Here is a 26,566-nt window from a genome sequence, read left to right on the forward strand (position 1 = left end):
GTCACGTCAATAATAATAATAATAATAATCTTTATTTGTATAGCGCCAACATATTCTGCAGCGCCTACATAGACAGGGGGAATACAGAAAGACAAAAGTACAAAAATTACAGAACCACGGTTACATAGTAATCAGTTGATGGAAACAGTAGGGGTGAGGGCCCTGCTGCAACGAGCTTACATACTACAGATAATGGGGGGGGGGGGGGGGATACAGAAGGTAAAGGGGCTGGAGATGTGCACGGTATGGCAAGGTGGACAGTGAGGGATGCTATACACAGACAATGGTCAGACCTTTAGCCGTGTGACCGCAGAATCGTTATAACTGCAGGAGCGGTTTATGACGGCTAGCAGGGATTGCAGTCAATAATCTGCATCAAGAGGCTGCTTCTTTAGCAGTGGGGATATGATGGTGTGTTTGAAAGAAGAGGGAAAGATGCCAGAGGTCAGAGGGAGGTTGAATATAGCGCTGGGATGGGAGATGACCACTGGGTAGAAGAATCGGAGAAGGTGTGAGGGGAGAGGGTTGCTAGCGCAGATGGTGGGGCGAGCAGAGAAGAGCAATTTGGAGACTTCTTCCTCTGTCGTTGGTCTAAGTATAAACAGTGAGCAGGAGCTTGATGCAGAAAGTATGAGAAGAAACCCACAGAAATAAGAGAGCATAAAAACTCCATGTAGATGTTGCCCTTCGTCAGATTTGAACCTAGTACCACGATACTGCAAGCCAATAGTGCCAACTGCCAAGTCCCCATGTCTTTTATTCCTTCTTCCTTAAGGTTCGGTCAGGACAAACTGCCTGTGGCTCAGGTTTGGCGCGAATCAAACTTTTAGCAAACTTTGATCTGAAACAGAGCTCGACTAGTTTGGCTCACTCAACATTAGTAAAGAAAGACCTCTCATGTTAGCTCTATACATTTTGACCGTATGAACACTCTGCAATATACAAGTGGAGAGAAGTTAGACAAAAGAGAGAATCTCATACAAATGCTGCTCTTCTTCCCTACAAGTTATGAGTGCTGGAGACTTAACATGCCATCAGCAGCAAAGGGTAGGGCAGCTTTGATTTTTGCTATAGGGGACCCTAATACTCAATATATGTGCAATATAAAACTCATGTGCATACCCAAATTATTACCTGCAACATTATTCTGAATTTCCTGGTTACCATTATGTGATGACACTTCTGCAGAACTTGGGCATTCCTTCACTGGACAGATGATAAACCACCTCTTTCCTGTATGTAAAACTAAAGATACAGATAGTTGTCAGAACTGCATAGTAATATCGGAAATTGACATTTTATTTTAAAAAAAAAAAAAAAGAAAAGAAAAACGAATGTAAAACTTCATACCATTCTGCTGATATACTGGGGTATTTACAGGGTTGAGTGGATTTTCCTTTGGGGGAGAAAAGTGAAAAACAATTCAATTTAATCGAATGTGTGCACTAAACATATAAATAGTCATTATGTAATTATTGTGAAATGGAAAGAAGGTGATGAAGCAGAAAACGGTAGAATATAAATGGCCCAAAACTGGAGTGTTCCAGAGAGTCTGGAGGTGCTGCCAACCAAAGAACGTACCACCTAAATAACTATGAGCATGTACAGGAGTGCAAAAACCAAGCATTGGTGGCTCTGTGCAGCGCTCCACAAATTATTTGAATAATCAAAAAACTGGAAGAAAGTTTTTAATTGGTACAGCAGACAGCATACGAGAACGTGTTATGGGGCAAAACGGCTTAATCAGTTCAGCTGCATTACATACAGTTTGAGACCTAGGTAGGGAGTGGTCCCAACTGTGGAGGATGACACTGGTGCCAGTGGGAAGCACAGGGACAAGGGGCTAACAGGAGAAAGGAAAACTCATTTTGGGGCAAAACCTAGGTTGACTGTCTGCTATACCAATTAAAAAGAAGATTTTCATCCAGTTGTTTTTTTGATTATTCAAATAATTTGTGGAACACTGTGCCGAGCCACCAGTTTTGGCATCCGCTTATGTCACAATGTGTTGGGATAGTCACAAGTGTCTCATTGTCCACTTGGGTATACTTCGGTTTGTGGTTGGTTATTTCATCATAACAGTTTAAGGAGTTTTTCAAGCAAAACTATTGATGACCTATCCTTAGGATAAATCAATAGTTAGTCACTGGGGACCTGATCACCTGGCCTGTTGTCGGTGCAGAAAACTGGACGTGTGTCAAAAGGGAGGGAAATGGAAGTACCCTAGCTGGCTTCACTGCCATTGAAAATTATCGGGAGCTGAAGCATTCGTTTCTGGTGTCAGAGGTGAAAGTGCTGGAAGTGTAATAAGCTGGCTTCAGCTCAGATTGATTTCAATAAGAGTGAAGCTAGCTAGACCACTTCCGCACATATTCCCTATGACACACATCCAACCTGCTGCACTGGCAGCAGGCCAGGCAACCAAGAGATCTCAGAGTATCCGGCGCGTCTCCAGCGATTAATTATGGATGACCTCTCCCTAGGTTGATAGGTCATCAACTGTTTTGCCTGGAAAACCCTCTAAGCTGGCCATACACATGAGAAAGCGGATGGTCAAGTGCTCATTGGGCAAACAGCTCTCTCTTGATGCCACCACAGACCTGTAGAGAACGAGGGAGAGGTAAATAAGCTTTTGCCAGAAACCCCTGGCGACAGGTCTATCGCCTACAGCAACATAGAATTAGGTATGTCGATTCCCCCACTCACAACAGATCCTGGCAACTGTTATACAGGGCGATTCAACGAGAATGGTGCAAAAGTAAAAGCAGATTTATTCACACATGAATTGACATACAACCGCCAGAACGGCATGAGAAAACAGAACTTTTAACAAGTTTTTAACCCCTTAAGGACATGGCCTATTTTGGTGTTGAGGACCAAACGACTTGTTATTTTTTTCCCTCTCCATTTTTCAAAAGCCATAACTTTTTTATTTTTTCGTTGACGCGGACGTATAAGGGCTTGTTTTTTGCGCGGCGAACTGTAGTTTTTATTGGTACCATTTTTGGTTACATAGACTACATTATAAAACTTATTTTTTTATGATTGTAGGGAGAGAAAATGCATCAATTCTGGCACAGATTTTTTTTAAATTTTTTTAAAAGCGTTCAATATGCAGCAAAAATGTATTGTACACGTCGTTACGGACGCGTCAATACCAAAATATGTGGGATTTTTAATTTTTAAAAATTTTTTAATGTGAATATGAGAAAAAGCATAAAAAAGGTTTTTTTTTAACCTTTTTTTTACATTTTTATTCTTTGTACTTTTTTTTTTTTTTCTTCTTTTATACCATTTGTGTCCCTCTGAGGGACTTTTACATCAGCACTTTACTGCAGATCGTTGCGGTAAGGCATGGCAGGACTTCTCTCCTGCCATGCCTTATCGCTTATTATAGCGATTACAGGCTATGGCAATACAGGACGCTAGCATCCGGAGACCTGTTTCCATAGCAACTAGCCAGGCTCTCGCGATAGCAAGAGCCATCTGGAGTCACAGAGGGAGCGCGCTCCCTCTGTAAACCCTTTCCCTGCCGCGATCTACCTTAATCGTGGCAGGGAAGGGGTTAACAGCGGGGGTGGGGGCGCATCTCTGATGCCCCCCCCCCCCCCCGCTGTTGCAGCGGGACGCCGGCTACAAGTGATAGCCGGCTCCTGCTGCGGGATAGCGCGAGATCTGCTATGATCTCGAGCTATCCCCATGACATAAGGGTACGTCATTTAGCGGGAAGTACCCCGCTCCCATGACGTACCCTTACGTCATGGGGCGGGAAGGGGTTTAAAAGGAATCTGTCAGCTTGAACATGCTGTCTAAACTGCTAAATATGTTATAGAACAGGAGGGAAAAATTCAGTTTAACTTGTATTTTATTCCTTTAAATCTCTGCATATTTGCATATTCTGAGCTGAGCAGTCCAATGGGCGGTCTTATCAGTGATTGACAGCTATGTGTCTATGACTGTACAGTGGTAGCTGTCAATCACTGATAGGACCGCCCATTGGACTGTTCAGCTCAGAATGTGCAAAGATATAAAATAGTAGAGTACAAATTATACTGAATCTTTACCCATAAAAGTATTTATCAGTCTGCTAGGCACCTCTAGCTCTATAACATCATGCCCAAGCCGATAGATTCTCTTTAATGCATCTTACAGATGTTGATTGTGGATGACTAAACCACCACATCTCTGTTGCAGTGGACTCTTTAAAAGGATAAGCCAGGATAAGTCTAGGGCAAAACTAAACTACTGACTTTCCACCTGTAGTGTCACCAATGGCACCCACCTCAAACATCTGTAAAACTTGAAGATTTCTTTTACTTTTTCAGGTCATTCTTGCTGTTGTATGACAGTTCACACATGAAAAAAAACCTAAGTCAGCTTTACTTTAGCAGTATTCCTTCTAAAATCACCTAGTATAATGTGTACAGCCAAGTTTAAGGGGTCCTCCAAACAAATGTATAAAGCGGATTAAGTCGGAAGACCCACAATTCAAAAATGGCGTGTCCCAGTTAGGTTTTCATTGTTGGCCAAACATACATTGTCAATCTTCACTGAAATTAATAGAAATTATAGGCGCCTATAAACACTCAGTTAAGAATCAAGTTAGGTCATTTTCATCCAGCAAGTTTTGTTTTTTTTAATTATCCAGATCATAGAAAAAGGTCTAATGTTGCCAGGCAGCAATGCCTTTTAGATTCTACTACTCAGTTTTTATAGATAAACAAGGCTTGGCAGGTTTACAACTCTTCAAATGTCACCAATAGGTGCATATCATTCCGTAAAGACTGGCTGCAGCGGACACTCCGGTAGACCGTCAGAATTATTCCGTGCACATTCCGCTTTTCTTTGTGGTCAGGCTCCCAATAAATTACTTTGCAATAAATGTATAATTTATGCGGCTCAGATAGGCAGGTGATGACAGCCGGGGTGCACAGCAGTTCATTTCTTTATGGGCATACTGTTATGTCATAAACATGTCCCAAGCAATCCCCAACTAGAAGCATCAAGCGCCCCATACAATAAATGTGCACTGTACCTCCCTGATTTCGACCCTGAAGGAGTCCGTTTGCTGAGGACTTGCCCCTTGATCAGAGCTTCTTCCCCCTTCTGTATCCTCACTCAGCATGTCCTCTGCCTTGTCGATAACATCCTTCATCTGCTCTATGAAAATCTCTTTCTCAGCCTGCAATATGAATTCATTTTCCACCTGGAAGCATACAAATATGTTAAAGCAGAAGGCAGCGCTGTTACAATCACTGCCACAATTACAAAGCTTTGGAATCTGAAGGAAAGTGATAACACAAAATGCTGCAATCTTACTGAATTTCATATTCGTATTACATGCTACAATATCTATGATCTGTAAGCTCCAGCAGGAACATTCGCTGCTAAAAAGAGAGAGAAATACGATTTTTTTTCATGGGTATGCGCAAGTATTGTTCGGGATTAGTGATGAGCGATTAGTAGAATAATTGGTTCATTTCGGGATGGGCAATTCCGACTCCAATGGAAGTCTATGGGAGAAAAATGGGGTCCACTAATTTGCCTTCCAGATGGTCTCCAATGCAGCCAAAACCCACCACATTGTATGGGAATACAGACACACATTTGGGGAACCCTGTGCTCTCCCAAAAGTTGGTCAAAATAGTGTACAATGGAGTAAGGGGCCAATCGTAGCACAGGTGTCCCACTGGAAATAAAGGGCAGCCACATAGGGTCTCCTAGATCAAAAATTGCACCAAAAAAAGACCCTATTTTGAAAACTAGACCCCTTAACGAATTCATCTAGGGGTGTACTGCGTATTTTTACCCCACAGTTTTTGAATTAATCTAAGCAAATTGTGTCAATTTAACACTTTTTTTTTTTTTTTTTTTTTTTACAGCATACATGTGAATGAAGACTTGCACCCCAAAATGGATCCCCCCCCCCCCCGTTTGCCCCGTCTCAGAGATATACCCGTTGTAGCCTTAATCTAGTTACTGGACATATGGCTATGCCTATAATGGAGGGAACACCCGTTGGATTGCAGGGCACAACTGAATTCCAGGCCCCATTGCCCACTTGTGCAGAAAAAAAAAATTGACTCCCTAAGAATAATACCCCCCCCCCCCCCCACCCCTCCGCACCCTTTTTGGTGTTCTCTAAATCATAGAGAAAAGTAATAATGTAAACTGTGTGGTATGTCTGAAAAAAGGGGTCATTACGGAGGCCTTGTTGGGATGGGCACATGGGACAATAAAAACGAGTATCCCCCCCTCCTCTCATGCTTTTTTGTGGGGGTATTTCCTGACCTCAGCGGCAGGGATGGGGTGTAAAAAGAGGCGCTCTGGGAGGCTTCGTAAGCTTGCCCAGGTGCGGCGGTCTCACACAGAAGGCGCTCAACAAGCTGCTCCTTGAACTGCAGGAAGACTAGCGTTCCCGAGGCTTCTCATAAATTACGTATTACAGGTAGCGGTCTGAAAAATGCTGGATTCATACTGCTGTATGTGGAATCCGCTTGCGGAGGCCCACAGCATATTTCAGCTGTGAGCCTGGTCGTGGCCCTGCATACAGCTGCGTAATGTAGTGTGCATAACTGCGTACTCACACAGGCAGTCACGAGCAGTACACCTTTTGTTTGCTGTGCAGTCGCTCAGCAAGGACGCGGGTACTCGCAGCCCATACACAATGTAGCTACATATGGGCTGCGGGTATATCCGCGACCATTGAGCACAGTGGGCTCTATGTCGCAGATATCCGCGGTAAAATAGAACCTGCTGCTTCCTGTTTTCTGCAAGTAGATTATGTAATTTCGACCCGCTAATGTGAGCGGAATTGAGTAATCCGTGCATTTGATTGAACCACGTATTAACGCAGATCAAACGCTTACAGAATTCGCAATTCTTATCCGATCCTGTGAGACCGGCCTAATTGGTAGATGGCTACCTTTTTATCACGTGACCAGCAACTGCTCAACGAGGCCACTGCTCACTAGCAAGTAGATTTAAAATTTTGGCTCTTCCAGACTCCTGTGCATGTGTCCGGCAGTTTGCCAGCGGGCACATGCGCAGAAGCCGGGGAAGGTCCATGGAGGAGGATCGCGTCGGGGTTCAAATACGGAGGCCTCCGGTAAGACATTTCATCTCCTCTCACCTATCGCAGCGGTGAGGGGAGATGAAACTTCAACTATTTTTCTTTTTAAAACTTTTACATGATTGCCATTATCCATTGGATAAAGGCGATCACGTGACTGGGGACTGCTCACCGTGGCCCCACGTGAAATCTCCAGACTCTCGGCTACCTTTGGTAGCCAGGATCAGGGAGATTTAAAATTTCCTGGGCAATCCTCGACTTTTGCACATGCATCTGCCATTTTGCTGACGGGCTTATGTGCAGTAGCCGGGGTAAGGTCCGTGGATAAAGATCCCATCCAGTGACCTTGGGTATTTAATTTCATCTTCCCTCACGAATACAATCCGTAAGGGGAAATAAAAGTAACTTTTTAAACTTTATATGATCGTTGTTATCCAATGGATAAAAGTGATCATGTGACTGGGAACCGCATACAGCGGTCCCCAGTGACATCTGCCTGCATTTGGCCATCTTTGACAGCCGGGTGCAGGGAGATTTTAAAATTGCTGGACTCTCTGGCCTTCTGTGCATGCTCGCCACATTGGCGCATACGCAGAAGCCCTCGGCAGGTCCAGATCGCCGTTGGACATCATGAAGGAAGGAGGGGAGTATTTTCAGCTGCCCTCATGGATTCAATCCATGAGGGGAGCAGAAACTTTCAATTTTTTTTCACTTCTCCGTGATCACCATTATCCATTGTATAATGGCGATTACCGGCCCGTAAACCGCTCACCGTGGTCCCCTGTGACATCTCCTGCCTTCCAGCTACCTTCAGTAGCTGGGAGCCAGGAGATTTCAAGTCTCCCGGGCCTTCTGGCATCATGCGCGTGACGTCATATCTGGCGCGCATGCTCAGAAGGCAGTGTCAGGTCTTTTCTGGACCAGATCGCTGTGGGACATCGCGGAGCAAGGGGGCAAGTATGCTCAGCTGCCCCCAAGGATCCGATCCATGAGGGTAGCTGAAACTAACTTTTTTTCACTTTCTATTTACCTTTATGCGATCAGCGTTATCCATTGGATAACACCGATGCATTACCGGGGAAACTCCCCACAGCTCACCAACACAGCTCCATTAATATTTGAGCATACGGTTACAAGAAAGGGCGGTAAGCATTTAGGCTTGGTAGCTGCCAGAATTTGGCATAGTTTTACTAACAATTTTGTGATTGCAATAGCTCATATTAAAGTGGATTACCATGTATGTAGCAATTTCCTCTGGCGCATCACCATCTAGGTCAAATTTAAAGGTCACCATTTTATGGTTGTGCGTTTCCAGTTGACATTCCACCATTTTGTCTCCAGTATTACACACCTATGTGAAAAAAGAAACAAAAAACACACACTACAAGTCAGCAACCTATAAAATATGTGAGTCTACTACTGGGCAACTGTGTAAACAGCAGCAACAAGTATTAGAAATTGTGTTTTGATCATTTTTCATGTCAATTTGAAATTTCAGGATATTCTAGAATTAGATATAAGAGAACGTAGAAATCCATCATACTTTGTTTACCACAACACTCATTTAAACTATCTTACTGGTTTGTATTAGGCATTGCCTTACATTGAGTATGGTCAGTTTGGGTTTATTGGTCTTTTCCTGCCGGGAGCGAGTGCGAGACGACCTCCGGTGATGTTTCCTTGCCGGCTTTCCATCTTGTTTACCGCTGCCATGGATGCCCTCATATCCGTCACTCATTTCTCTTCCAGATGCTGCGTCAGAACCTATATAACTAAGGAGATACAGGAGCATTCTTACTTACACAACCCCAGAATTCAATACATGTTCAATATCTAAAGACGAACTACAATACAGCATATAAACATCCCGAAATACAATAAATTGAGAGCAGGTTCTCTCTTGGGCGTCTTTCATACTGCGCTTCTTCCAGCACACAGGATCTGTTTCAGATTTCCATCTTTCATGTTGAAAGCTGCATGGGGATGGAAAGCAGCTCAGAATCTGGACTTAAAAGCATGTATTTTGGGCTGGTAGTTTTGTAATATGAAAGATATAAAAAAAACAGCACTTCAATGTGCAGTGTCCCCATTCAATGGAAATGGTGTATACAATATATGTACCTCACCTGATAGTTGCGCTAGTCGCACAACAACCAGTAGTGTTAGTGACCCAGCTGCAGCCTCTTCTATGGAAGTATCGGCGGGCAGAACTCAAAGATATATCAGAAAAGCCATAGATGAATTGGCGTTGATGAAGGAGCAACGATGAGACCACAGGATACTCAAGAGGAATTTAATGACAACGCATTTCTGAGTCGTACGAACTCCTTTCTCAAGCTCCTACAAGGAGGATCATGGAGGACAAATCTAAAGCCTCAGAAGCGCGAGGCAAGCGACGTCATGAAGCACATGATACAAGCTTGACCGCGGCATTTCAATCAACTTAATTTGCTGGTAGTTAAACTATAATGAGGACATTGTTCGCAATGTTACAACAGGAGAATAAGGAGATGACGTAATGCTACTATCAGTAGAACGCAGCATAGAGGAAATGTAATAAAGTGAGCTGTAGTTCTGAATGATAAAAATTAATCATGATGGATAATACATTTTAAGAATGGCGTTGTATGTATATGTGCACATGCACACATACTGTACATACCCATGTATACATGGGTACCGGAAAAAGAATGTCAAAAAGACCCCACAACAATACCATATAAAATTGCTCTGTATATATACAAAAGGGGTTGGACCCGATGACCCTGGAGGACCCTTCCAACTCTACCAGTCTGATTCTATATATTAAAAAAAAAAAAATTATATTAGAGAGAATATATATATATATATATATATATATATATATATATATATATATATATATATATATATATATATATATATATATATATATATATATATATCTCTATCTCCACAGAGGATATAAAAAAATATATACACACACAATTACAAATATATAAGAAAAGAGGCTAGTGAAGAATGAAAATAGGGGGTATTGGGTAAGTGACAAATAAAACAGCCACAGAAATCAAAATGCTGGTTTTTACCATTTCATTTAATCCCACCGGATATAACGTGTTAAGCTTCTATATCCAATAGGATTCACGCGGTCACAACTTCTGGAATCTATTTGAGATGTGTGCAAGTATCCGTTCAATGGGGGTTACCCACAGCTGGGTATGGTCAGAATAGTGTGCAGTGCAAAAATGTCTGGAGAAACTATGAAATTTTTTTTAGAAATATTAGATCAATGCTTTTTTAATTGGCTGAATAGGTTATCCAATGTCCTCGTAATCTATTGTATGTTGGGGGAACTAAACATTCAGATCCACAATTCAACAACGTCTTAATATAGGAAAAGATTCACCAATATTAGAGGAATGGAAAACCTAATTACCATGCTTATTATTACAGCACAAACTGTTTTCTGCCACATCTAACAGAACATACGAGAGAAGAGAACAGGTTTGATTCCGGTTTCTTCTATGTTTGCGACCAGGCGCTAGGATGTTTCTTAAATTGATGGATCTCCTAAATAACAGTTTGGGATCATCAGTGATGTGATTCTTAAGGTGCATTCAGACGACCGTATATCGGCTGGGTTTTCACGCCCAGCTGATATACAGCATCCCTCTCTGCAGGGGGAGGAGGCTGGAATAGCCGGGAGCAGTGCTCTGAGCTCCCACCCCTCTACATCCCCCTGCACTATTTTTAATGAGGAGAGGCGGGACGGGTGCGGGGCTAATTCCCGGAACTTAGACCCGCCCCTGTTCCTCTGTCTCTCATGGCAAATAGTGCACAGGGGCGGAGAGGAGGCAGAGAGGGGGCGGGAGCTCAGAGCACAGCTCCCGACTCTACCAGCCTCCTCCCCCTGCAGAGAGAGACGCCGTATATCGGCTGGGTGTGAAAACAGAGCCGATATACGGTCGTCTGAATGCGCCCTAAGCAGAGAATCAGCCTCTAAAATATGTTAATGTCTTTTTAATATTTCTCTAATGGACTGAGAATTTTTATTGGAAGTGGTAATAAAGTTGTGTTCATTTTTTTCGGTCTTTTTTTCTCCAAACTCGGTTTGCATTGTGGACTGGTAGTACTGATCAAGAAGAAGAGGTAGTCAATATAATGATACTAATATAATGAATACCACAGGTTATTTTCTCTAAAAGGGGTGTATAGAGTTCAAAAACGTACTTTCCAACATGCCCATATATAAATTGGAGTACGATGGCGCAATACAAGTGCCAATAGCACAGCTATGAATTTGCATTGTTAAGTAGAATAAAAGACAAACATTCCATGAGAAATGCTCTTTGTGTATTGGGCATGGTTACATCACAGAGAGCATTTCTCGCAGAACACAAATAGGTTATAAGGAGGCGCCTTGATGCTTTTAATATACCATGTTATATCATTTTAACATGAGAAAAATAGAAATGAGTATTTAACTCACCTGGTGTCAAGCGAGGATACCTTGCAAAAGGCACCTCGCTGACACCGCAATCCAAGTCCGCTTGTAAAATAGTCTTTATTCCATCCAACCTTCGTCGGAGAGCAGCAGGACGATCCAAATAAGCTGCACCGGATAACCGGGGCTTAATTCAAGTAAACCACGGGTCAGAAAAAACGGCTGTCCGCGCTCCTAGGGATATCAGACTCTGATCCAGGATAATAAATTCCTTTTTTATTGGAAATACATACAAGGATCTGCGAGCAACGCGTTTCAGTAGATACAACTACCTTTCTCAAGCTCTATACAATTACAACTAACGCACAACATAAATAGACCCTAACATATTCACGGAATTAACACAGCTACTTACAACGTAGCTGCATGATTAAAAGGGGGCGTGGTGGCAGCCTCCCAGGTAACTCCATACGTAATCCAGGTAAAACACTAGAAACGCCCTTCAGCGATCCGTGTACTTCAACAAAACTTTATTGGGATCGCTACGGGACAGCAATCTCTCTCCAACAAATGTGCACACCCGCTATGCGCTCGGTTATAAAAATTAAAATTTCATTAAACTTTCATTAAACTTTAACTTAAATTTTAATTTTTTATAACCGAGCGCATAGCGGGTGTGCACATTTGTTGGAGAGAGATTGCTGTTCCGTAGCGATCCCAATAAAGTTTTGTTGAAGTACACGGATCGCTGAAGGGCGTTTCTAGTGTTTTACCTGGATTACGTATGGAGTTACCTGGGAGGCTGCCACCACGCCCCCTTTTAATCATGCAGCTACGTGGTAAGTAGCTGTGTTAATTCCGTGAATATGTTAGGGTCTATTTATGTTGTGCGTTAGTTGTAATTGTATAGAGCTTGAGAAAGGTAGTTGTATCTACTGAAACGCGTTGCTCGCAGATCCTTGTATGTATTTCCAATAAAAAAGGAATTTATTATCCCGGATCAGAGTCTGATATCCCTAGGAGCGCGGACAGCCGTTTTTTCTTCCCCGTGATTTCTCGCAGAACGTGTCTTTTATTCTTCCTAACAACGTGCTCATATATGGGTATCTTCAAAACATACATTTTTGAACTTTATACACCTTTTCGATGAAAATATCCTGCATTATCGTTCTTCTATTGACGAACTCCACTTGTGAGTGGGAGACAAAAACCAAGGCTCTGAATTTACATGGTGGATGAATACTACTTTTGGATTATGGTTCACAAGTCAGTTTTCCACCAAGGCAATTGATTTTTTTTTTTTTTGATTTTTTTTTAGAGCTTCACATTTATTTTAACGATGTAGGAGAGTTACAAATGAGCACACATTTCAAAACAGGTGGATGTTCTATAATTATCTGGACTATAGAAGTGCTCACCATTACCCCTAGCTTAGAAACAATCCCTACAGACAGTTCCAATTAATTAGGAGAAAGAAAAAAAAAAAAAAAAAACTGTTCTAAGGCTGTCCTAAGGTTCTTCACACGAACGTATATCGGCTCGGTTTTCACACCGAGCCGATATACGGTGCCCTCATCTGCAGGGGGGGGGAGGAGGGAAGAGCCAGGAGCAGGAACTGAGCTCTTGCCCCTCTCTGCCTCCTCTCTGCCCCTCTGCACTATTTGCAATGAAAGGAGGTGGGGCGGGGCCAAGTTCCGAGAATTAGCCCCGCCCCCGTCCCACGGGGCCGCTTGTCTTCTGCATCCAGCTGCTCTCTTCATCCAGCTGGACTGCTGTGTTCTTTATACCCCGGGTGTTTACAGAGCGCTGAGCTGGTATACAGCTGTGTGCGCTGTGCGGAGTCTGAAGAACACAGCTGGATCGCTGTGTTCTTCATACCCTGGCTGTGTTCACAGAGCAGGATACCAGCTGAAACAAAAGTATCCAGCTGTATCCCAGCTGTGAACTGCTGATAAGGCTGATTGTTTTCTTTCAGCATGATGAAAGACATGATCAGCGATTTGTTAACGAAAACTGCACGGTCAATGCAGTTAAACACAACGATTATTGCTCAAAAGACGGCTTTGAGCGATTTTTGAGTAAGAATCGTTGGGTCTAAATGGGCCTTTACCCATAATCTCACTCTAACTAGCTTTCACTATTTCGAGTTCCCACATTCACTGCATTCAAGCCACATCTTGTTGTAGTTGTTACATATGGCTACTTTGTTCTGGCATGCATCGTTCTGGATCTCTCCAGGCAGCGCTGTATATTTGTATACATTTGTTTTTAGCTTCATGTTTTCTTAGTATTGTGAGTGAATTATTAGGTTTAATTTAGATGTATCTACTCGACACTTAGGTCACATCCGTTTGTACATTGTCTTTCAACGATCTGCAATTTCAGCTGATTCAAACGCCATAGTCAGGCTTGCGTCATGTGCTTCATAATGTCACCTGCCCCGCGCTTCTTTCAGGCTTTACATATGCGTTCCATTATCTTAGTTGTATGGGCTTGAGAAAGGAGTCAGTGCGACTCAAACGCCTTGCCATTAAATTCCTCTTCAATATCCTGTGGCCCTAGCGTTGCTCCTTCAGCCTCATGATTGATCCTCCATCTGTGGCTTTACGGGATATATTTTTGCAATTACAATTTAATTTAAAATTTGGCACACTTTGTCATCTGCAGCTTCTACATAGATTTCAGTGCTTATATACAGTGATAAGTGACTTTTATGTGGGCCGATAATTGTCCAGATTCTCACTGATCGTGGGAATCTAAGGGATAATTATTCAGTGTAAATGCCTGCAGCGACTGAACGATGAATAATTCACCCTTATCATTCGTCATTCATTTTCTACAAGCAAAAAAACTGGACGATGATTGGCCTGTGTAAACGAGCAGTTATTAATCTATGAACAACTGTCTATTGTGAATGGAGGTGGGCAGCTGGAGTCACGTCCGGTACACTCCCCCTCCATGAATGCTCCTCAGGACAGACCATCCCTGGGACGACTATCCAGCGCTTCTGTGCCCGACAATTGTTCCATGTAAGAGGACCCAAAGTCTTAAAAGGAGATCTGTGATTGGGGGTGGACCGACGACTTGTTTTGCCTCTGCTCACCTGTATGTTTTCAGCTAATTTTTGACCACAAAGTTTATTTTTGTTAGGGCTCTTTCCTATGAGCGGATATCGGTCCACTAGTGGGAAATGCATCAGATCACGTGGCCTTATTTCACCGACGTAAAAGCGCCCGGCCAATATAGCGCTGGGCGTTTTTACCTCGGGCCAAAAGATAGTCCTGGAACTATCTTTTGGGCCAGAATACGTCGGCCGCTGCCATAGACTCCTATGGGACCCAATGACAGCGGCCAGAGAAGAGATGTGGGAGGGAGTTTAGCAGCGTGACTGCTAAACTCCCTCCCTCTTCTCTCCTCCCCTCTGGCTGATTGCAGTGGGAGGGGGCGGAGCCAAGTGCCGCCCTGCCCCCTCCCATTGCAAGCTAAGCTCCCCCTCCCCTTATCTACAGCCAGCAATGGGAGGAGTTGGGATGAAGCGGCACTTAGCTCCACACCCGCCCCCTCCCATTGCAATCAGTCGGAATGGAAGAGAGAGGAGGTGAGCTGGCGAGGGGAAGGAAACAGGAAGGGGTGACAGCATGATGGCCTCAGCGTATATGCGCTGGGGACCATGCCGTCTGAACGGGCGCACAAACGTTACATTCGTATACCCGTTCACCAGTTTTAACTCTCAGATCGTAGATTATTTCTAAAAATTCGTTCAAACGATGTCTTTTGAGCGATAATCGTTGCATGTAAATGGTACCACTGTTAGCTTTTCGGCTGAACAATGATTTTATGTTGAGTTTAAAATCCATAATTCGACTGGGTAGCCGATAGAGACCGAATGCTGCGATTCTCCACTGGAGCGCTGATAACATTGTTTTCAGCTGCAGTCCCATGGCAGAACAAAAAGGGGTTGTATGAAGATAACAGGCCACCTGCTGTTCTCTGCATACCGCAGAGGGAGCCTCATTTACATGCAAATGAAGCCAATAGGTTACTAATAGGCATTAGTGCCCATTAACAGCTTATGCTAAATGATCGCTCAGACTGTCATTCTCTTTATCTTTTAAGTGATCATCTTTGCATCTAAAATGGGGCTTAAGCCTTCAGTCCAGCCTTACTGAGGGACCTTCTGTAGCAGCAGACTGCCTTCTGCAGCTGTATATAGAAACTGCAAAGTGTGCAACATTTTTAATTAAACTCTACTGCAAAAACTACTATCAGCCCAAAAAACATGCATTTAAGTTGCCCTTCAGAAGGCGTCCATAGTCTCTCACACAGTCATTTTCTTCTGCGTTTAATGCTGCATTTTCAGTGCGGCACTAAACTCTGTCAATCACTACCAGTGATTTCAATGGGGCTTCTCAGACAAGCGTTAAAACGAGGCATTTTTAACCCTGCGTTTTTCAAGTGCTGCCTGTTCTATTTTCTGTGTTTTTAAACGTGATGCTTTGCCCATTGAAATGAATGGGGTGCTCTGCTGAAAAAGTGGTAGAATGTGATAACTGTGCTGAAAATGCTGTCAAGATTCAGTCAATGCAGCAAATGCTGCGTTAAAAAATACTTTTTTCAAGCGCCTGTGTGAGAGTGGCCTACGAGGTCACAATTTAATAAGGCACAAATAACCAAATCCGTGAACTCTGCAGTGATATTATGTTGTGCTTTTGGCGATTCCTATATGGCTCTTGTGCCAACAGCTTGGGAACATAGTTCTAGACTTTAGAACCCAATTTGGATTTTACTTTTCCAGCTACACAAACTTTAATAAACCCAGAATATAAGGCACTGATAAAATTTTAGGTGCATCGGCTAGAACGCACTTACTTGTCACAGCTTTGATTTGAGGTCAGAAGATTCTCTTGTAACATAGTTTCCTAAAAGAAAGTGATAATAAAAAGGGGCAGATAGTTTTTTTTAAAGTCATATTTGCCTATGTCCAAAAGTAATCTCGAAAGGAATTTTTAATATAAAAAAAGGCACCTCTTGACTGGATTCTGCGTATGACTGGATGGTTGAGGAGTGGACTAGGTTATGAGGATCAGTATGCTGTGGTAGGCCAGACCCTATATGCATACTTGGATTTTCAGCAAAACTTGCTTCCATTATGGCATGTGGGTATGATACTTGTGCAAGTGGATCTTGTCCTTGCACGACTGGGGGTGTATCATTTGGGAGATGCACAGGTGGTGACATCACTGATGCAACAGGCATTGTCATGGCAGTGCCTTGTTCCACTGAATACTGCGGAAGACCAATGACCTGTATGACACGGGGGCAGATGTAGATTAAGTCACTTTAAGGTCAAACACACATAGCCTGCTAATCAACTATTAGCATCTACAAGATAAAAAAAAAAACACATTAGCATAAAAGACAATTTCTCTAAAGGAATTACATCGCTTCAACACGTCAATGACCATTTATATCAATCCCCAAAATAAAACTCCTAAATGCAATTGCTAAATTAACAGATCTCTAAAATGACAATGTAAAATGGAAATAAAAAAAGGATACAAAAATAAAAAGGTAAAAAAGATCACACATGCTTATATCACAGCATAGGGATCTTTTTTGTAATTAAAGAGGGGATGTTCAACCTATGAACACATTCTTGACATGCACCTTTCCATAAAGGGTCTGCCATGTATGTAAAGTAGTGGTACATTTTGCTTAAGTAATTAGCAAACTTTACAGCTCATTCTAAGTCAAGAGAATAGAAGGTTGGATGGCTTGAAGCCCCACTGGCAGGACAAGTACTACTAGGAGGTGCAGAAGATGCTGACCTTTCCCTCTACAGAAACACACCCAAGTCATGGGAAGTCAGGAAAGAGATCTTTATCTCAATCTTAATATCTCAATATATTTCCTTGTCCTCTACTACCAGCCATTACTAATGTATCTACCTGTCTATGTACAACAGATTGCGGTCAGTGTATAGTAGTGCAGTCCACTCCATTGTCCTCTGAGGTTGTGTGTTTGGAAGAAGGAAAAATAGGATCAGGCAGGTGGAAATCAAACTCCTTTAGTGCCCAAGATAACGGCCAGATGTATATTCCTAACAATCCCCTACCCAAGAGCAGACATACTTATGGCCCTTTCAGACAACAATTTTCACTAAAAAAAAAAACACGCTCAAAGCCATCTGTTCTCCATACAGAGAACAGTTGGGTGCAGAAGACAAGCTGGGCTGCTTGTCTTCTGTATCCTCCGCTCGGAGCTCTCCTCTGTATCCTCCGCTCGGAGCTCTCCTCTGTATAACAGCCGGGTGCTCCAAGTGGGATGTAGAAGACAAGTGGCCCCGCTTGTCTTCAGCATCCCCCGCTTGGAGCGTAAGGTAATCACTCAACGTTTGAGCGATCACCTTGCAAAAAGCATACAACGATTATCCCTCAAAATCACTCAAAAGATTCTTTGAACGATAATCGTTGTGTCTAAACCAGCCTTTATTCAATAGACTCCAGAAAGATAGAGTTTCATTGACAATTACTCAAGGCCTGTAGCCAGCTCAACTACCGGCAGCCGCTCCTTACTACCTTTGGTGCATGCTAATTGGAAATATGTGGAACTACGGGACAATTCTCTAGGCATGAAGTTAGAAGAGACTGGTACATGTACCCTGGATGTTGGGACCAATGAGCAACTCTGCCTTTTTATTCAAGTATAATGATACAGTGCTGGGAATGCAAACTAGATCTTAGGGTAGGTTTACACATTCAGCTTTCACTGTAGCTTAACGGCTCATTTACACGGTATGCAACTTCAGTCCATAAAATATGCATTTTTATTGCGTATATATTTTCAGATTTTGTGCTTATGCTTTTTTTGTGTGCGTATGCACTGCGTTTTCAACAGTGCAAAAAAAAAAGAAAAAGAACACAAGGCGGCCCAAATGATGTCACTATTTTACAGGTCTATGACCCATGTATAAAAATACAGTGAATACGTATGCAACTGCATATTTGCTGCATTTTTATGCAATCCGATTTTGGACTGTGATACGGGCCAAAATAGCACATGTTGCTTTTTGCACATTTGAACAACCCAATACAAAATCAACAGGATTTAGATTGTCCCTATTACGCCCATAATACAGACCAAAAATACACATGCGTGAATGAGCCCCTATGATCGCACCAAATGGGGTTTGTTTTGGCATGGTTGCACCCTCTAATTGGAAGTTGTGAAATCCGTGGTGAAAAGCTGCATCATCAATTGACATGTTGCAGATTTTCTCTGCAGTGTGGAATGGGATTTCTTAAAATCCCATCTACAATGCTTGCACCAAAAATGCTGCAGATTTTCCCCAGCCAGTTCCACACTGGAAACTCGGCAGCATCTCCGATCCGAGTGAACATACCCTTACTGCGTACAGGTAGCTGTGTGAAAAGTGTAAGAGGCAACCAGTAAAATGCATGAGATCTTCATGACGTCAGGAGATCACATCGCCAGGTGTATTTATGTATCAAATACCATCTTCTGGGCTTCTTTCCCCTCACCAGAAATACAATCATAATCCAACTTCAATTATTGTTCCATCGACGATCTCATTAGCCCTATAATTTCTGATCTGCCAATTTCATAAGTACAACCATTATATGGTGCCAATCTACAGTAAATAAGGGAGATGGAACAATACCTCTGCAGCGCCACCTATTAGATGGCAGCATTCCTTCAAATCAATGCATGACCCTTTATACAGCTCTGTAGAGCAATGATTAGGAATCTATAGTAAAAACAGGCCACACAAAACACTGTCCTACACTGCATAACTCCAGGCGCTTTCACACGGAATGATTATTGTTCAGTTCCTGCAATCCAGCGATAATCTGAATGATTAATGCTCAGTGTAAATGCATGCTCCAACGGAACAAGAAGTCGTTCACTTCTTGTTTGTCGTTCAGTTTCTGCATGCAGAAAACTCAATATGGTATCATTTTGTGTAAAGAATCACTTATGAAGGATTGCTTGTTTACTGTGAATGGAGGCGGACGGGCAGAAATGATCCCTGACCCGCTCCGCCTTCATTTAGTCAGCCATGCTTGTGCCAGTGTAAAAGCTGGGACAACCTGTCGGGCATCTGTTGCCCGACAGATTGTCCCATGTAAAAAGCACCTTAAGTGTCTCACGGCAAACACATAAGAGGGCCACAAAATATAGATCTGACGCACAGGCTAAATAGTACCACACTGTGCCTGAATAGAGAGCCACTCAGCAAGCCCTTACAAGCAGACAGTAAAAGGCCCCCGAATAGTGAAGGCTTCAGGGCAATTGCCCAATGCTAAAGTCTAGCCATGATTGGAGAAAATGAGGAGATCATTGTGCAACTTCTAACTGCAAAAAAATTCTAAAAAAAAATTCTAAAAAAAAAAGCCAATAAACCGGAGAACTGGTTAAAACTAGAGACAAATTGAGCCACTACTTTACATTCTGATGCTTGGATTCACATCCCCATGTAATGTAAGCATGTACCACATACAACTGACATGTTTTAACCACCAGAACATGCCAGCATGCCCTTTCTGAATCAAAGGACATTTTATGTGTATGACATTGTTTTTCCTCTGTTCTATTGAGATCTCTCGGACCTACCGATCGTGTCCTTGCCCATGCCCCTGTATTCGAAAAGAGTTGGGCTTCTCATAATCTCTAAGTTGACACTAAACAGAAATTAAAGGGGTTTTACAAAGTATTACCTGATTCCCAGCCCCAGATGTAGTCTGATCGGGAGGATGGGTTATGCTCGGATGATGTGACTGAGGAGGAGGTGGATGGGGTTGCTGTGACACGGGCGGAACACTTGGCGAGTGATGAACCAAAGGGACATCACTCTGAATGATCTGTTGAAAGGAGGCCTGGTACACTTGTGTTTGGGGATGCAGTGGTTGTGGCATTGGTAATCCAGGCCCACCAGGGGGAGCCACAGTTAGTAAAGGTACAGGAGCCACCTGTATATTTGGTATAAGGTTTGTCTCATAGGGTAGTACCAACTGTGGGTTGACTATCTGCCCTATTGGGGGCCCCGCGGGAGTCACAGGAAGGTTGGGCATAACCACACCTGGAGGGAAATACTGACAGGGAGTGATACAGACAGCAGGTAAGTCAGAGAGATTGGCAGGGAAGCCCTCGAGTCCTGTTAGAGGAGTAACTGCTGGAATGAGAGGATACGGAGGAAGCTGAAAAACAATGCACAAAAACAAAACAAAAAAATTATTGCACATATTCCAACATAACATAACTGTAATGATAACTGTGTGCTTCATATAAAGCCAAGGCAGGGTCAGCTGATATATGCCACTTGGAAATGCAAAATTAACTCAAAATTTACAACAGAACAAAAGCAATAAAAAAACCACCAAAAAAAACACAAAAATACACTGTACTATTAAGTAAATGAAAGTGGTTACTGTTCATTTAGATGTTTAGGATCATTCATGCATGTAATTAAATGTTTTACCCATTAAGGGTATGTCCACATGTGCGGCACAAGTCATTGGGCAATACATTTTGGTTCACCGTGATCCGTTTCAATAATGGGACAATGTCTAAGCCTAAGCAGAGGATTTATCGCTCGGCTTCTCATTTTTTTGTAAATCCGACCATTACAAATAAAGCAACCCTCCAGTCCTGGAGAAACAAAGATGGCCATACCGCTTCTAAATACCTAATGCAGACTGTGTAGAGTAGGTATAAGTCTACGACTCTACGTGATGTCCTCATTGGCCAGAGCTGTCCACATATAAGCAGTATTGGCCAGTCGGAGCAGTGCGCTAGGTTTTAGACTACCAATGTATACTAACCTACAGTGTGCATCAGGTAGTCAGAGAAACTGGTGTGGCTATCTTTCTTTGTCCGGGACTGGAAGGTCACTTTATGAGAATGTTCATGTAGGGCATAAAAGCTGGTGTGGAAAATTCTGCATGGAATTGGCAGTGGAATTGACATATGTTGCGTAGTTTAAATCCACAGAATATCAATTAGTGCTATGCATTTGAGTGTTGATTTCACTCTCTGCAATGCAAGGATGAAATCCATCCTGAATTCTGCACCAATAAATGCAGATCTTCTGCAGCGAATACAGTCTGTGTGTATTTTAAGAAGGTGGCGAGTGCAGAATTTTGAACCTATCAAAAGATGTTTAAGGTGGACATTTATTTTACTTTTTTTTTTTTGCAGTCTATTAGCCTTTCATTTTACTGATATACAAGTGCTGTGCATTAGTAATGCCAAATACGGGAGGACACTCACTCACTGGATATGCTCACAGAAAAGATGCAATAGTTTTAAGCTCTTGTAAACTCTAATATATTTCTGTGCCACAATTAATAATTTTTAGAAAGGGGGTAACAAATTAAAAGCACATTTTTTAGGCATCAAACATATCAAAAATAGCTGCTTTCGTAGTTCTGTATGTAGCAGATTTAAATACACACACCCCTCAAATCGTTAAAATACATTTAAATGGCTGTACCTGGGATACAGGTACCTGGTGCTGTTGCAAAGGTACAGTGGAGATCTGTAGAGGTTTCAGCGGTGCTGGACTGAGCGGGGGCTGGTACTGTGGGTACGTATGGGGGGCAGCTTGCATTGGACAGACCGTTTGCCCAGCTGGAATTTGCTGCAGAATCGCTTGGTGTTGAACTGGCTGCTGTTGGGCAAAAAAAAAAAGAAAAAAAACAAACAAACATACAAGTATTTTAGTAAGTACCAAAAACACTGAAAATATGTGGAAAAAAATAGTTTTGCATGACCATCAGAGATCTACTTTATCCTGTTTGCTCACTGGAACATCCCTCTTCCAGCTAATAAACCAATAGATTTTTTCATATCCAATATATTTTGTTGGTTATGCCCATGCTCTTGTCCCTAGGAAGCAGTGTTATAATAATGGTGATAGAGTATAGGTATATTTAGTTTCAACTATTAGACCTTCGGGAAAGGAGCTTGAGCAATAGCCACTACTTTCTTCAGTGAAATAATGCTCCCAGCAGAAACTCCCATTTAGACAGACAATCCCTTACCCCATACACAGATTGCGGAAATAACGAACTCAAGTGAAACATAAGGAAAATACAGATTACTTTCTGACCTGGCTGGATAATACAGGTGTGCCAGGTCCAAACTGCAGAGTTGCAATGGTGGTTGGCTGCACAATCGGGTAGGATGTGCTTGGGTCTTGGTAATGATGTTGTGGGACTCCAGAGTGCAGCGTAGGGGCACTAGAGACCCCATGCTAGAAAGCAAATTGAGTAGTTAGAAAATCGGATTCATCACATCTTACCTTTTTCGTAAGGGCTCCAGACATTAAGTGCAAACATCAAACTGGAAACCATAACCAACAGTGCAGAAAAGGATAAAAGTGGTAAAAACATGATGATTATGATTTTCTAACGTAGAAATTTGGGGAGCTTTTAAAAGGGAAGGACATTACACATGGGGATATTTTTTCTTCTCTCGAGTCCTTGAAGCAGACGATAGAAGGGACTTTCAAGTGTAAGGATCCTACCAAACAAATCTACACAGTTTAGTGCCGGGCTGACATGACTTGGGCTCACCAGAGGAAATTATTCTGTGGGCCTACCATTCATATATACAGAACGTGTGCACATCCACTTTTAGTTACATCCTAAGTTATATGGTTTTCATTGTGCATATAGATCATATGGTTAAAAAAGGCTTTCGGGCTGATTGACAAGTTCTCAAGAATTGTGATTAGCAGTAAAAATGGCACCAAATCAGGTTGTCTTCTGCTGAAAGCTTGGAGCCTACTATTGTGCAAGAACATGAGCCCTCTGAAGCATCCTCCGATATTCTGGTGGGTCACTCCAACCTGGTCTGTGTAGATGAAGTTTTGTTAATGACAAAATGGGTAGTTTTTTTTTTACAAATTGTGGATTTGACCAAATTACAAGTTTCAATTCATGGCTTCCCAAAAATACAAATTCGGATCATATAAAAACTCTAGCTCTCAACACGCCCATTGACTGGAAAACATACACCCATCATATCTTGAACTCTGTATTTCTCCATCCTACTGTAAGTAAACTATTTCTGTGCCGAACAGAAGCCAGCCCTGCCACGACTTCCCAGTTAAATTCCTTGCGATACTAGATAACTGTAAAATGTCAACTTTTTGTTCCATCTTTGTCTTTTTAAACATCAAAGTGGCAGATCGTGGAGGCTTGATGTCTTGGCACAGCAACCTTCAGCTGGAGAAACGGCAGGAGCCGAGGTTAATTTCCGCCTCTTGGAGAAATGTTCTGTATCAACCACTTAAAAATAGATTGTGGGATACACACACATGCGTGAGCAGACAGGGCAATCCCATCTGATGGATACTAAATATTCAGCGGCATACGATTTGAATAATTTAATATCTTTTTTGGACCGACATCTGGAGACAGGAGATGAATGCACATGGCCAAATGTGATTAAAAGATCTGCTCTGTAAATGAGCCAATTAAACAACTCAAAATGAGCAGCAAGCAACCTTCGGCAGTTTAATGCATATAATAAGTGTTCCTTTCTCTCTCTGCAAAGGGCAGGAAATGCCTACCAGGCCACAATCACAGGAAGAAATTATTGGCTGCTAAAAAGGTCCAGGAGAGTGGTTTCTGTCCGAGAGACCACATTTCGATGCCTAATTTATTGGTTGCCTGTTTTTGCTGAACGTGCAAGTTTTTTAATTACTGCTCTCAATCAAACTGGCTAGGTTATTGCTTCATGCAGAGAGGAAATGAGAGGCGCAGAGTGGTTTTGCAGCACTGAATGTGTAATCAGTTGCAGCTTTAGCAGCACACTAGCTAAGGATGGTACGGAATGATCATTTTCTCTCCTGCGTCTTTTTTACCACTTAAACAATAAGCAGGTGTTTTAGGACACTTGACAGAACCATCACAAAATAGTTTTGCATGACAATAAGGGATACAGAAGGGGTAAAAGTCTCTGTGTTCAAGACAAGGGATCACGACAGATCACGCAGGTTATGGGAATCGTCTATTCCTTAGAAAGACATTAGGGGTAAAGAAAACAGTCATTTGACCTACCACTTGGCAGCCATGTCTTTCATTAATTGAATTTTTCTCCTCCTGTTCTGTGGGAGAGTTTAATTTTGAAGAGTACTTTCCATTGACACAATCACTGTTCCCAGTCAGTTGTAGAAAATAATGGTTTGATTTCTCGAGCTTGGACGCTTCATGAATATTCAACGCCGGCGACAATGGCATTCTTGAAGAGGTCGTCTCAGTCTTCTGGTTCATAATAACTTTGAGCAGCTCATGGAGGGAAGAAAGATCGGAACTTTGCCGGGATCCTCTATGAAGAGGTTTTTCAGGATCACATAAACAAGGACTCGAAGACACTGAAGAGAGATAGGAAGAGGACCTCTGTGGAGGTCTCCTTTCTGGACCAGACATTAAGTAAGGGTCAAAGTTTTGTACACTCCTTGTTGATCTTGATAGTTCAAAATTTTTAGTAGGTGGCAGATATTTAGCAGAAACTGAATCCATCAAATCAGTTCTTGGACTAAAAGTCACGGCAGAGTCACTATATCTGCGATGTGTGGAATATGAATGCGGAATCACGTGAAGCCGGTTTTGGTCAATGGCATGATGTTGTTCGGAGCAGAAGAAACTTGAAGCGTCAATGATTGAAGACTTGCAACTCTCACAAGTTAGTGGGCTCTTGGCGTTATAGTGAACACTATCCACAAGTTGCTTTGGAAATCCCACAGAGCATTGCAAGCATGACATATAGCCTTTGCCAGTGTTTGACATTTCAACAACTGAAGTACTACATCCTCCTTGGTGGTCACTGAAACCCATGTACGACTTACTAAACCAATCTTTTAATAAGATGTCTTGGGGGCATCGCAAGGAAACTTGTGAACCAAAAAGCTCTTTAACAAAGGGTGGAACAATACGATTTTGCTGAATTTCCAGCAGATAAAAATAAAAACAAAATAAATCAGAAAATATTACAATCACATCAGATCTTAAAAAGGTGTATTCCAGCCATAAGCATTTATCACTGGAACAGGATTTCCCATTCTCCCCAGCTGTGCAACCAAGGCCAAGGGGTCATGTAGCTGGGATCCCCTATTCTAGCCATTTGTGGAGTCCCAGTGGTAGATTGCCCACCAATCAAGCATTTATTTTCCATTCAGTGGCTAGATTATAAATACTTTTGGCTAGAATACCCACTTCTTCCTTAAGATATATAAAGTCACACTTACTGCTGCTGCTTGCTGGTATTGCCCCAACTGATGCTGAGGACTCTGTGACAGAGCCTGGCCCTCGATGATAGGTGGGCTGTATACTCGCTGGACCGCAGGGGGTAGAGTGTCTGGCAGAGAGGAGTAAATTACACTTTGCTGACTGCTTTGTGAATCCGAATATACTGTAGACCCCTGACCACTGTCAAATGTGCTGTCAGCTGTCAAAGCAAAACCAGAATAAAAAGCAAAACAAAAAAATTACATGCTGTCAAAGGAAAAAAAAGGAAAATAAAAAATGAAATCTAACAAAAAAAAAAAAAAAAAAGAAAAGAATCAGCAGTTACACTCTTCAAACCTATCTTGCACATGTAACAAGTTTATTCTATGACAGTACACATGCATTCTGGTTTCTATAGCATCTTCTAGGGAAGGGTTTAGCGAGTGGGGGTCTAGAACAGTCGAGGCAAAGTTTACTAGGAGGAAAACGTGGTAAAATTGCGACACCTAGCAATTTTGGCAATAGCCGAATAGACATTACTATTTTTGGCAGTTTTGAAGGACATCAAAATTACCGAAGGAAACAAACAAGGCAGACTATAAAAGTTGGGGTTCCAGTCAAGGTCATTAGCCACAACCATGCATTATTTACTGCACTGTAAAAGGGTTGTCCATTTTTAGACCATTGATAGCCTATCCTTAGGCAATACCATCAACAGTACATTGGCAAAGGTCCAACGCTTAAGACCTCCTGCCAATCTGTTCACTGGGTCCCCTGTACTTGTGCATTAGCCAATTTCTGCAGAAAACACAC

At 42.4% G+C, this 26,566-nt stretch overlaps 1 protein-coding gene across 2 annotated transcripts in view; it reads right to left on the reverse strand.

Annotated features, from left to right (window-relative positions):
- Nucleotides 1-26,566, reverse strand: part of WNK2 (WNK lysine deficient protein kinase 2) — a 170,811-nt gene that overhangs the window by 37,681 nt on the left and 106,564 nt on the right. For both annotated transcript variants that reach the window (XM_066596508.1, XM_066596507.1), the window contains exons 9-19: nt 25,774-25,973; nt 22,630-22,773; nt 22,012-22,188; nt 20,237-20,716; nt 16,524-16,802; nt 16,368-16,417; nt 8,676-8,844; nt 8,307-8,423; nt 5,036-5,206; nt 1,351-1,396; nt 1,135-1,245 (exon numbers count right to left, since the gene is read on the reverse strand). In XM_066596508.1, coding sequence (XP_066452605.1) covers nt 1,135-1,245; nt 1,351-1,396; nt 5,036-5,206; nt 8,307-8,423; nt 8,676-8,844; nt 16,368-16,417; nt 16,524-16,802; nt 20,237-20,716; nt 22,012-22,188; nt 22,630-22,773; nt 25,774-25,973 — 1,944 coding nt within the window. The remainder of the gene's footprint in view (nt 1-1,134; nt 1,246-1,350; nt 1,397-5,035; nt 5,207-8,306; nt 8,424-8,675; nt 8,845-16,367; nt 16,418-16,523; nt 16,803-20,236; nt 20,717-22,011; nt 22,189-22,629; nt 22,774-25,773; nt 25,974-26,566) is intronic.

The sequence above is a fragment of the Eleutherodactylus coqui genome, chromosome 3 (genome assembly GCF_035609145.1).
Source record: "Eleutherodactylus coqui strain aEleCoq1 chromosome 3, aEleCoq1.hap1, whole genome shotgun sequence".
NCBI classification, from domain to species: Eukaryota; Metazoa; Chordata; class Amphibia; order Anura; family Eleutherodactylidae; genus Eleutherodactylus; species Eleutherodactylus coqui.